Source organism: Zingiber officinale, chromosome 9A (assembly GCF_018446385.1).
Source record: "Zingiber officinale cultivar Zhangliang chromosome 9A, Zo_v1.1, whole genome shotgun sequence".
NCBI lineage: Eukaryota > Viridiplantae > Streptophyta > Magnoliopsida > Zingiberales > Zingiberaceae > Zingiber > Zingiber officinale.
In genome coordinates, this window is record NC_056002.1 from 131,161,345 (window position 1) to 131,173,735 (window position 12,391).

The window sequence follows — 12,391 nt, forward strand, 5'->3', positions numbered from 1 at the left end:
CATGAGCATTGTTCACAACGAACTAAACACATATATGTTCAAGCTTATTTGTTTAGTTAAATGAGTTGTTCAAATTTGTTCATTTAATTGAGCTTCTATATATTGAATAAACATAAATAAAATTTTACCAAGCCGAATACCAAATTTGTTCACGAACATTTAACCCTAAAGTTTCTCCTATTTATTATTCTTGTAAACACTAAAGAAAAGTAGATAGGAAAGAATGAATATTGCCAACAAATTAGTAATCGTAAAATGCATCCACAAGATTACATAATTTTCTCCTTTTATTATTTTTCATTGTTGCTAGAAAGAGACAAGAAAAGGAAAATAGAATACTTGAAAATTCTAAAGAAAGCTATCACAAGAGCTGTCATGATGTGATGAAGATTATGCATTTATTTCTTTTATTTTTTTTCAGTACTCATGTCTTCATGCTATCAGAAAAAAAGAATATCCAAATGAAGTTTACAATGTGTCTCAGATATGTGATATAAACAACTAATTATGAATCATTTTAAAGTTAGTGATATAATCAAACTGCAGAGAACTTCACTGTCAGGCTCACAATAAACTAGTGCCACTTGGTGTTGTTTGTGAGCTAAATACCATTACATGTGCTTAATGTGTTATCACTACATGCCAATTATAGAATCTTGAACAAAGAAACCCAAAGGAAGCAAGAATTGGGAGAGAAAACCAAGAGGGAAAATTATTTGTATTGAATATGTGTTCTTAAAAGATGTTTATTTACTAGAAGAAAATATTTTTGTTGCAGGAGGACAGATTGGCAGAAGTTGAGTGTTTACAGAAAGAAGCAACACAAAGCTGTGACAGAAGCACAAGGGACATTTTCTGTAGAAAGAATACAAAAAAGAAAAGGTGAGTTCCCATGAGTTTCTGTTGCTCCAATCTCGTTGAACAGACGATATCTATCACCTGAAATTGACTAGGAATTGGTTTGGGGATTTAGGTATTTCAGTATTCATATTTCGATATTGAAGAATATCCAGGTGAATCTGTTTACAAGAGGAAAGATCGTTGTTGTGGAAGGACAGAAGTTGTGGTAATGGTTCAGGTATGAAACTATGAAATGTTTACAAGAGTTTCGATAGGATTGGAGCCATGGAACCTTAGAAATGTTCGAACTTAGATATGTATAACATTGCGGCATGTGTGATGAAACCAGTCAGGGTGCGTTTAGTTCAGCCAAATAGTTATTAGAGTGAGTTGGAGTTGATTAAACCAAGAAGGCTATGTAGTTGGTTGGACCAAATTGAGGAGGCTAGTTGAACGAGTCAAACAAATAGGTTCAAGCATTTGTGAGGGGATCCAGTGGGCCAAGGGCAAGTTGAGCACATAAGGGTTGGTGGAACTGAGGTGACGTTTGATTCTTTTTAGGAAACACAATGGAAATGAGAATTATAATACAGTGGAATGAGAATGAGTATTAATAGATATCACTTTTAAAAATAATATTTGATTAGTTGAATATAAAATATTGGAATAAACTAAAATTTTCTTTTTTACCCTTAGAGGAAAATAAGAGAAAAAAATAGATGTGAGAGAAAAATATGACAAAAGAGAATGATGAGAGAGAAAGTGCGATAAGAGAAAAATGATATGAGAAAGAATGAAGAGAGAAAAAGTATGATGAGAAAAAATAAGGAAAGAGTGGGAGAGCATAATGAGAGAGGATGAGGAGAGAGAAAATATAATAAAAGAGAAAGTATGATGGAAGAGAATAAAAAGAGAGAATGTGTGATGAGAAAAAAATGAGAAGAGAGAATGTGTGTGATTAAAGACATTGAGGAGAGAGAAAGTGTGATGAGAAAGAAAATGTGACGAGGAAAAATGAGAAAGATAATGTGATAAGAGAGAAAACATGTTGCAAAGGTTGGAACCGCCAACCCAGCGGCCCCCTCACCCCGGCCCCACAAGTATGAGAGGGAGTAAATCACGGTGAATACGAGCCCGGTTATGACATGATGGTCTCAGGTGTTTAGCACGGACAGATATTGATGTTATCGCATTTGCTGCCGCAGACCCTCGACCTCTCGACCCATGTTGCAAGAATCCATGTCATAACCGGCTGATCCCGCCCGTGGGGGCATGATAAGAGAGAAAACATGATGAGAGAAGATGGGGAGAGAGAATGTGATGAGAGAAAATGAGAAAAAGAGTGTGTGATGAGTAAGATTGAGGAGAGAGAAAGTATGATGAGACAGAAAGCATGATAAGAGAGTGTAATGAGAAAAAAATGAGGAAAGAGAATGTGATGAAAGAGAAAACATGATGAGAGAGAATGATAAGAGAGAAAGTGTGATATGAGAGAAATTGTAATAGAAGAGAATGAAGAGAGAGAATGTGTGATGGAGAGATTGAGGAGAAAGAAAATATGATGAAAAAAAATATGATGAGTGAAGACAAGGAGAGAGAAAGTGATATAAAAGAAAAATTGAACAAATATATATTGAGAGTATTTTCGTCTAAAACTTAGCTCTCATTCCTATTTCCATCAAAATCCAAAAGAGGAGGTGAATTTTATCAATACCCAAGTTTTTGGAGTGCATTCTAAAATTTTAATTTCATTCCCATCAACCAAATATAATGTTTGGAAATGACTCCATTCTCTCATTCCTAAATCCCTAAATCAAATACCACCTGAGTAGGCGAAACGATTAGGCAAACAAGACGCAATGAAATAGGACAAACCAATGTGTCTAAGGGAATTGATTAGGCTAGGCAGGCTTGCTTGTACTATGAATCAAATGGAATATTCCATGTATCAATGTTTATCATTCCTTGTATATTCTTTTCTTTATAATATTTCTACTATCCAAAGATAAAAATACTTATTCCATATCAATTTCATTCCATGAACCATTCATAATTTATCCATTCTATGTCTCTTACAGACGAATAGTTTGCTAGGATATGATAGTATTGTCATCATGAGATCTAAGAGTCAAATTCTGATTAATAGCCGAATGACTAGCAACCATCCATGATTTACTTCTTTCGTGTTGACCTAAGAGCGGGCTGATGGAAACGTTAGAGATAATCCAATCGGCTTTGCCACCATGGAATAACCCAAAATTAGTTAACATAGTGATTAAGCAAATGGATCACATAGCTGCATTTTACAATTGGTTTTAGGGGTTATCCATTAACCATGGAAAGAAGGCGCCACTAACCAACCGAGTAAGCTAAAAAATATAAATCCTTCAAACTATCAAACAAATTTAAATTGAGAACATCTTAACAAAATAAGCTCAAGTCAAGCTTTTAACCAACTCAAGCTTGTTAAAAAAAAACACAAACTAAAATTGAACAAATGGTTCAACAACATGCTCGGCCTCGTCACACAAGGTTGAATATAGCCTTGGCCACCAATGCAACAAAGTAAATGACATCAAAGAATAAGCTCGAGACAGAACCATCAACCGGCCACAACAGTGACTATTTTTATGGCCTTATTCAATGAAACAATAACTTTCTATTGTAGATTCAGCACTGAAATATCCTCCTGTTCTCTCTTGTTGAATATAAGAAGTTACCAATATGATGAAGATATCATAATACCCTCAAGTTTAAACTATTTTCTCCTAAAAGGAGCACATCAGCTGTAAAAAACATTCACCTTTTCTCAACCTTGAGCTTTGCCACAGCCACTGCCATCTCCGGACCTTGACAGATCGTTGTGATGGTTGACCTTGGCATGCCCCCGGAACCCTCCTTTACCAGCAGTCTCTGCTGCCCTGGGCCGAGTCTCGACGTAGGTGGCCGAACTCATCTCCATCTGTGACACCCTGACTGCGCCGAGGAGCCGCTCGGGCAGTTCTTCCTCCGACTGGGCTTCCACCAGAAACCCCATGTCTATGGTAACCGCCGTGACGAAGCCCAGGGCGAGGCGGAGGATGGCGTTAGCGAGGGCGGAGCTCCCGACGTCAACATCGATCTCCAGGTAGTTCTCCCCCCGGTGGTAGTTGCAAGTGAGCGCCTTCCCGAGGAGGCAGGCGGCGTGGTTCCCGACCGCGGTCCTCACGATCCACGGCCCCTTCACGATCCGGTTCACGATCTTGAACCGCGCGTTCCGGAAGGCGTCGTCGCCGTGGACGAATCGGTAGAAGAGGGATCCGGGCGGGATGGGATCCTCCGCTACGAAGTAGAAGACGGCGGAGTGGCACTCGCGGCCGGGAACCTGGATGTTGACGGCGAAGAGGAAGGCCTTACCGGACTGCCCGAGGGAGTGTGCGCGGCGGAGGGCGGAGGCGATGCGGTTGTCGGGGCGACCCAGGACGTCGTCGAGGCGGGAGGCGGGAGGCGGATCGGAGCCAATCCATGCCGGCGGGCTTGAGGAGCCAGTCGTCGGAAGGGATCTTCTGGCGCCTGGAGAAATAATTGGGGCCTCGGAGATGGAAGAGGTCGCCGGGAGGGGAGGCCCAGCCGTTGGATCCGGTGTTGAGGTCAACGTGGCGGAGGGAGCCGCCCTCGATCGCGGCGCGTCGCCAGTCGTACTGGGGCTCCTCCGTAGCCCCCGCCACCTCGACAGTAAGTTCGGTTCCGTCGGGGGAGTGATCGGAGGAAGGGTTCTTCGTCGTCGGTGACATCTCCGGCGAGGACGCTTGTCCCAAGTACTATCGAGGCCAATCACCGGAGTCGAAGGTCGTGCCTTCTATTTACCCAAAGAGGAGAGATCCCCAGCCCTGAGAATGCCCTCCTCGATCACCAAAATTAACAAAATGCCATTGTGCAATGGACACTTCCAGAACTACACGCGCCGCATTCTAGTTCGCTGGAGTCGATTTCTGTACCCTGTCCGCCAGAAACAGAGGATGAGCTAACAGCTGTACGGGCCGGAGGGTTCCATAAAAGCAAAGAAAAGATGTTGATAGAAATTGGATCAACTTAAGCAAAGAAAATTAATTTTAATTTCGGAATCATTTTTAACTTTACAATTGAAAACTTTATAATATTTTAAAATAATAGCATTAAAACGGTAGTTTTATAATATTTTCCATTTAAAATATCTTTATTCCATTTATAACATATTAAAATAAATTATTGGTTTAATCAATTACTATACATAAAATATTAGTATAGAATAAAGATATTTTTGGCATCATTTTGATAATTAAGGATGCCTTTCAATTTGTGCCCCAATTTAACTCAATACTCAAATTCAACTTAACTCTTTTAGTCGTGATCTAGTGTCACATCATGTGGGCCACTTGATATGATATTAAGTGATAATTTAGGCTTATAACTATCATTAAAATCTAAATTTATGTCTCATTAAAAGTTCATTCTGAATCTTAAATATTCATTAAATTTATTTTTAGAATTTAGTAATAAAATTATAAATCATTTTCTTTGCTTCCTCAAAACTTCATTAAATAAGAGTAACAATTGCAAGAAAACCCTTGAAATTCCCAAACTCCGCACTCAAACCATCAACACACAAACCACTTCCACAAATTACATGACAGATCTGAAGCTCTTTATTGTCAACTCCAACGCATCGATTGAATCTCGCAAACCTACACAGCTGCCCATCGATGATTGATCCCCCTACACCGGGCGATATTCGTCGTTGTCGTCATGGTGGTGATGGCCCTCAGGGTTAGTAACGATCACATAGATAGCATAGATGATTCCAGGGATGTAGCCCAGTATCGTCAACACCACACACAGCCAAAACTCCATCTACAATCGATCGGTTGGTGAAACAAAGAAACGAAAAACTTGCGAGAGAGTTTAAGCCGAGGCGACTTACTTTGCAACAGCCATAGCGGAAGAAGACGCCCAGAGGAGGAAGAATGATAGCGCACAAGATCTCGAGGAATCGAATGCACAACCCCATGATTACTTTACTCGATCGTGGTATGCTTCTTCTCCTTATCCTTCTGCTTCTTCTTATTTGGATCTGGGATCTGTTGATATGGAAATGATAGACGATGGAAAAGCCAATAAGGGTTTGCTACGTGGTGCAGTGAGCTGTGAGATCAATTTAAAAGGACGGAGCTGGGTCAGTGATGTAATGTGAGAGGTCAAAGCGCGGAATCGACCGTCAGATTTTGCCGACGCTGGGTGGAGTCGGTGATGAGCGGTCGAGATTGAACCAGTGGGAATGGCATGATATTAATTTTGGAAAATAGAATTTAAATTTTTTTAAAAAATTACTAACCGCATAAAAAGGTTATGCGTAGACGTTCGCCAGGTGTCGGTCGGCCGGTTGGCCGGCCGAGATACGCCGCCATTACCTCGTCGGAGGGATGCTGCGAGCCACCGCGCGCCTCCGCCGATGGAGATGGATGGCCGTAGGAGACGGCGGAAAAGACTCCAGAATGCGGTCGGCGGCGGCGGTGGCGGGAAGCGGGAAGGTGGTGGGTCGAATTGAGGGAAGGCGTAGAAGCTCTCGGGGCGGAGGCGCGGCCGTCCAGGATCCGCCGCCACCGCCGCGTCGGTAGGGGTGCTCCCAGTCGAGGTCGGACTAGCGAGCCATCGCGATGGTGGACTAGATGGAGGCGGCGCAGGGATGGAAGGCCGAAGGAGGGTGCGGAAAAGGCGCCAGCATGCTGTCGGCGGCGGCAGCGGCGGGGGGTCGACTTGGATGAAGGCGTATCCGGAGGTCGGAGAACATCCACGGCGGCCGGTAGCCGGCTCGGATCGATGAGGACGCCATTGAATTGGGAACGAAGAACTGCGACTTCTTTGTAGAAGTGATTGGCTCTCAGACCAAATAAACCCGGTTTATTTTTAATCTCTTTCCCGACTTCGACATAAACCGGTGGCATCATGTCCGACCTGTCGGCTTTTGAATGGAGTAAACCCGGTTTATTCGAGATAAACCGTGAGAGAGGTGAATTGGTGGTGGTGGAGGAGTCGACTTCGATCGGTTCGGCCATCGATTTCAATTGTGTGCGTGCTTCAAATCATAGCGCTCGTCGCGGAAATCGCGAAGTGACGACTGGCTCGATCTCCGGAGGTCGATCATGGAGGCGTCCTCGTGGGACGCCCTTCGGAAACAGGTGCCCTAACTTTGCCCGGATTTCTACTGAAACCTTCCGCTTTTGTTGATTTCGCGCGGAGCTTTCTATCCTCTCTATGATTTGAAGGCTTCATTGTTCTTTTAACTTGACCTTTGATCGATTCGGCTTCCTCCTCTGAATTATGCTGTCGGCGAAGGAGGTGTAGGTGCCTTTTCCTTTGATTTAATCAGAAACCAAGGAGCCCTAGTGCCTCAGATCTGTTCGTTTCTCCATATTCACGACATGTTTTGTAGATCTTAGATTCTCAGTAACCGTCTTGCAAGATCATCGAAGAAGTACATTGACTCAAATCACCCCTGAAATAATGTGCACAATACTGCGAATTTATCAGGCTGTTTTTTTTCCTTAATTAATATTTTCCTTGATTCATATTTCAATTGCTTCTTTGTTTAACATTGCATGTTGAATTGAAATTCTGAGCAATCATTATAACCTATTCTGCCAGGAATGCTGAAAAGGGATTAAAAAACTTGTCTTGAACTGATGAACATCACAGTTGGATGTTAAGGCTAATCAAAAGGCTTCTAAACCATCGTTTTAAATTTCATTTTCCTTTCTATACATAGTTATGGATGTTCGATATGCTAGTTAAGAACCTGGAAGGTGTCAATGCAGCTTTGAAAATATTGTGCATCAAAACACAACTGATTTGTGGATCCAAATGAACACACCATCGTTACATCACACCCACCCTCTCTCGATCACATGGACATTTAATTATCTCATTCTTCTTCATGCATTATGTTAAATTAGTGTTATCTCAATGTCTCCTACCAAGCCAAATTATCTTCACTAATCTTGTTAATGCGTGTAGATACGATTTACAAGCCTGAAAATAGATATCTGATCTTTGAGGGAAAGCATACCAACAAACAATGATGTAAACAAAGATTAAACAACTTTATGGAATCTATGAGAGTTTGGTAATCCAAACTTGTCATGAAATCATCAATTTGATGAAACTTTGGTGTTTCACCATAATTTCCTGCCTTATTATCGATACTATATTTTCCACATTTTACTCTATATAATCCACTTATATAACTCAGGGAATACAACCATAAGTTGATATGTCAGAAAAATACCGATTGCTATTATAATCTAAGAAGGTTTGATGCAGAGTTTGAGGGAGAGAATTAGGAAGTAAAATATAACCAATACTGTACTTTCTTTATTATACTGGTTCACCCTTTATTCCATGCAAATCACTTATATGAACTAGCACTAAGGTGTTTAAAAGGCAATACCTAGAATTTTACAGAGAAATTATGTCACTTAGTTGTTGCAATGAATTCCATTTTTTGATTCAAACTTCAAGATGCTACTTCCTTATAGGACATTTTAGAAGAGCTTAATACAACATTGTTTGCATTAACATTTTGATTCACCAATTGCCAGTCAACTTTTTAGTGTTGGATTGTAAGCTATACCCATTCATATGTCCGTCATCATTGTGAGCATCAAACTGTATTTGTTCCAACTATTTGGGATCAGCTAAATTGATATTATGCACCATTGAACTTTATTCAAGGCTATGTCTAGCTATGAAAATTAAAGCTGTTGCCGAATCACTGTCAAATTTCATACAAGTTCTTCAAAGAATTATTGTTTGTTGGAAAGAAATATCCCTTAATTTTGACAGTTAAAGGATATGCATAGTTACAAGATGGTTTCTAGGACTGTTCATATTGTTCTTCATTTACTGAAATGCTGAAAAATGACTTCTCAATTTTCTCTAAGTGCACCTGTAAGCAGACATGTTGGAACCGTTATTCCATTCATATAACAAATCGTTAAGAGTGAGATTTTGCTATAACTAGTTATAAACACAGCCTGTTGGCTGTTGTAAATTGTTGAAGTGAGGACAACAAAGAATTTGAAGTAGAATGCATAAGAAACTAGATGAAATTAAAAACTGAATGGAGAAAATTTATATTATGCCATCATCAAACATGCATCACATTATGACGGTTTATTAGGTATGAAATGTAAAGTCCTCCTTTTATAACACAAGGAGTTTAGGATGAGAATTTAAGATCCTTCCTAATTCTGAATTAGCTTTTCCATTAAAAGATAAACCTAATTTAACAATGGTAAAGAATTTCATTTTCTCTTGCTATACTCTACTGGTCGAATGCAGTTCGTTCCATGTGTCATGATATCGAATGTACCTCAATCTGTCAGTAGCCACAAGCTGTCACCAGTCAAGGATAGCTTGTGAACTGATGCCAATCTGTGGGTTCGTTGCCTACATGTTCAGTTTTCTGGTTATTTTTTGGTCAGCCTTGTGTTTCACCACTGTTAAAGTAATTTTCTCATTTGATAAATATGTTTCCTTCTCCTTGTTGCTAGGCAAGGAAGCTTGAAGCTCAATTGGATGAGCAGATGACTTCATATCGTAGGCTCGTTTCGTTAAAATCCAATGGTTCAGAGACAGATCTCGAATCTGGAATTGAACATTCACTAAAGCAACTCCAACAAGTCAATTTGCAGATGCAAATCTGGGTATCTTCTGGAGGCTCACAGATTATTTCTCACACACTGACACGGCATAAAGAAATTCTACAAGATCTCACTCAGGTACTTGATTCTGCTAACATCTTTTGATGTTTGGTTAAGGTTTTATCAAATATGATCTTGGTACCCAAAAATGTTAGGAATTTAATCTGATCTTTGATCTGGACTCCTTCAGGAGTTCTACAGGCTTCAGTCTAGCCGCAGAGCAAAACAAGAGCGTTCTTCGCTTCTTCTAGACTTTAGAGACTTCGATAGAGCAAAGGCAGACATGGAAGATGGTGCCAATACTGAACAACATGCCCTACTTAAAGAACAAGCAGCTATAGGTAGAAGTTCAGGGCAGGTGCGATAACTCTCTACTCTTTTTCTCGTCTGTATTCTGTGCATAGAGGAAGGGATTGTAGTTGAGGGCGAAGTCAAATAAAATATTTTTGAATACTTCCTTCTACTTCAGTTTTATCGAATGATAATATGATTATCTGAGGATGATAACATGGAAAACAACTACCATAATCCTTAATTATAGTTCTTACATATCAAGTGAATAATATCCCCCTCTTATACAAACTTTGCCTTCAAAATGCCACAGATGGACAATGTAATCTCGCAAGCACAAGCCACTCTGGGAACACTAGCTCTTCAGCGTTCCACGTTTGGTGGCATCACTACCAAGATCGGTAATGTCAGCAGCAGACTTCCTACGGTATGTTGATCAATGCACATGATTTCTGCACAATTCCACCTTCTTTTTTTTTCTCTTGAATTTGGCTGATTGAAAACGTAAAAAAAAATATGTCGATAATGAATAAAGATCAAAAATCACTGGGCTCCAACTCCTAAGTTTTTTTTCATAATTAAGTGTCTTGTCAGCATTTCTACCTAAAATTTTATCATGTGATGATACTTATTCTACAATTTTGTCTGCAGGTAAATCATATTCTTTCATCAATTAAAAGGAAAAAATCGATGGACACCATAATCCTGTCCCTCGTCGCGTCAATTTGTACATTTCTCATGTTGATTTACTGGTTGTCAAAGTAATTACTGTCTTAGTTAATTACATATAATGGCGAGGTGAAGCCATCTTTTGTAACTTATAAAGATTTAGTTAATTTCCCGTATGCATTAGTTCTCAAGGGAGCAACACAATGTTTGACTTTGAGTTTAGTAATCCAGGTCAATATTCAAAATATTCTTCTCATTTGGGATTCGATCGAAATCTGATCTTACCGCATGCTGCATGGGAGTAAGGTATCAGAGCGTGTAGCAATTATTTATAATAAATATTAGCTTTAAAATGATCAGTAATGTTGCAAAGTTGCAAATTATTTGAGATTGTATATTGATTCTCCTTTCACTATTAAGATTTAAATCGATTAAATTATTTTCTCATTTAATTGACTAAATCATTCCGGACTTATTGCTGCCGGTGGTGGTAGTTGTTCTGGCAAGAAGTTTAGAACAGTGCTCCGGATTTATTTGATAAGCTAATCGACTAACCGGACCAATATTTTAAGTCAGTCTAGATTTATTTGATAGGCGAATGGATTAAGTCGTCTCCAGAAGCCTAAACACCTAGATTAATTTTTTAAAAAAACATATAAAATGCTATTTCAACATTCACATCAGTGATCGTATGCTTCAATCAATCAAAGAACAGATGAAGAGAACCATTACGATCATTCAACATCATATATGTTATTTATTACCTACACAAAGTAGAAATGGGGAAGATGAATGCAAAAGGAGCAGACTCGATGAGGAATTCAGAAAGCCAAAAGGCCATCTTCCACAAAGATTCAACGAAAACTTGGTGCACAAGGAACAGAAGCAGGAAGAGGATTGTCACCAGTCAATTAGAAGGTAACGGCGGAGAAATCAAGCTTCGTAGCGATCTCATCGAGCTGCTTCTTGACGCTCATGTCGACGAACTTGGACCCGGTTGCGCCGAACCGAATCGTGAATCCGGCGATGAGGGAAGGATCGAGCGCCGTCTTGATCCGCACGTTGTTGGCGCCGGTGAGCCGCTGCACCACCTTCGCGATCTGGGCGAGGTCCTGGGGCTCCAAGGTCACCACCGAAGTCACGACGGCGACCTCCGTGTTGGTGATCTTGTTGTATTGCAGCTCGAACTCCTTGATGATCTCGCTGAGGATGTCGATCCGCCGCATGTCGACGAGGATGTTGAGGAAGTTGGCGGTGTAGGGGAGGAGCTTGAGGGAGGAGGCGATCTCCTTCACTACCTCGGCTTTCCGCTCCGCCGAGATGGTGGGGTTGGAGAAGAAGGATTGGACGGCCGGGTCGGCGAACGCCTTCTCCACCTTCTCGATGTCGGCGGCCGTCTCCTCGAGGGATCCGTTAGACTTCGCGGCTTCGGCGAGAGCGTTCGCGTAGCTCGAAGCGGCGGAGTCCGCCATCACGGCACCGAGGGCGCCGCCGCCGTGGCGGCGGCGGGAAGGCAGGATGATCCTAAGGCGTCGGGGGACGGTAGAGGGAAATCGTCGTAGGAAGCAGGAAACACGGACAGAGGAGGAAGAAGGGGCGGCGGCGGCGGGGCGGAGGACGAGGGGAGAGGAGCGGAGGGCGGCCATTTCTTCGGCGAAAGCGAGAACGAAGAGACATGAAGAGATAGAGTTATTCGGCGTTGGACGGCCAGGATGAGAGATGGATGACGATCCAACGGATTAAAATTGAGTACCTATCAACTCGAGATTGAGTGACGGAGTGAGTCCGATGAAAGTCTTTGAGTGAGCAATAGAAGAACACGTGGCGATCCATTGGGCTTTAAATGGGCTTCCATTAAGAAAACCTGGGCCGCA

The 12,391-nt window shown here is 41.3% G+C and overlaps 2 protein-coding genes and 1 pseudogene across 3 annotated transcripts; 1 reads left to right on the plus strand and 2 right to left on the minus strand.

Moving 5' to 3' along the window:
- Positions 1-777: 777 nt before the first annotated feature.
- LOC122018802 (Golgi SNAP receptor complex member 1-1-like) lies at positions 778-10,773 on the plus strand. 2 transcript variants are annotated; one of them, XM_042576215.1, is made up of 5 exons: positions 778-882; positions 9,408-9,635; positions 9,748-9,915; positions 10,162-10,275; positions 10,500-10,773. In XM_042576215.1, the coding sequence occupies exons 2-5, from the start codon at positions 9,441-9,443 to the stop codon at positions 10,611-10,613; spliced, it is 591 nt and encodes a 196-aa protein (XP_042432149.1). In that variant the 5' UTR covers positions 778-882; positions 9,408-9,440; the 3' UTR covers positions 10,614-10,773. The 2 variants fall into 2 exon arrangements, with proteins under 2 accessions (XP_042432149.1, XP_042432148.1); XM_042576214.1 differs by lacking the exon at positions 778-882 and adding an exon at positions 6,805-7,034.
- On the minus strand, positions 3,206-4,719 carry LOC122018800 (annotated as a pseudogene).
- Positions 10,774-11,152: 379 nt separating the features above from the next.
- LOC122018801 (ATP synthase delta chain, chloroplastic-like) lies at positions 11,153-12,199 on the minus strand. Its single transcript, XM_042576213.1, has one exon. The coding sequence runs from the start codon at positions 12,161-12,163 to the stop codon at positions 11,429-11,431; it is 735 nt and encodes a 244-aa protein (XP_042432147.1). The 5' UTR covers positions 12,164-12,199; the 3' UTR covers positions 11,153-11,428.
- Positions 12,200-12,391: the final 192 nt, after the last annotated feature.

Bases quoted from the DNA above. Each gene is read 5' to 3' on its own strand.
- LOC122018801 (XM_042576213.1), bottom strand. From the start codon at position 12,163: ATGGCCGCCCTCCGCTCCTCTCCCCTCGTCCTCCGCCCCGCCGCCGCC.
- LOC122018802 (XM_042576214.1), top strand. From the start codon at position 6,999: ATGGAGGCGTCCTCGTGGGACGCCCTTCGGAAACAG. The intron at 9,916-10,161 runs GTGCGATAACTC...AAAATGCCACAG, and splicing joins TAGGTAGAAGTTCAGGGCAG to ATGGACAATGTAATCTCGCA. The intron at 10,276-10,499 runs GTATGTTGATCA...TTTTGTCTGCAG, and splicing joins TCAGCAGCAGACTTCCTACG to GTAAATCATATTCTTTCATC.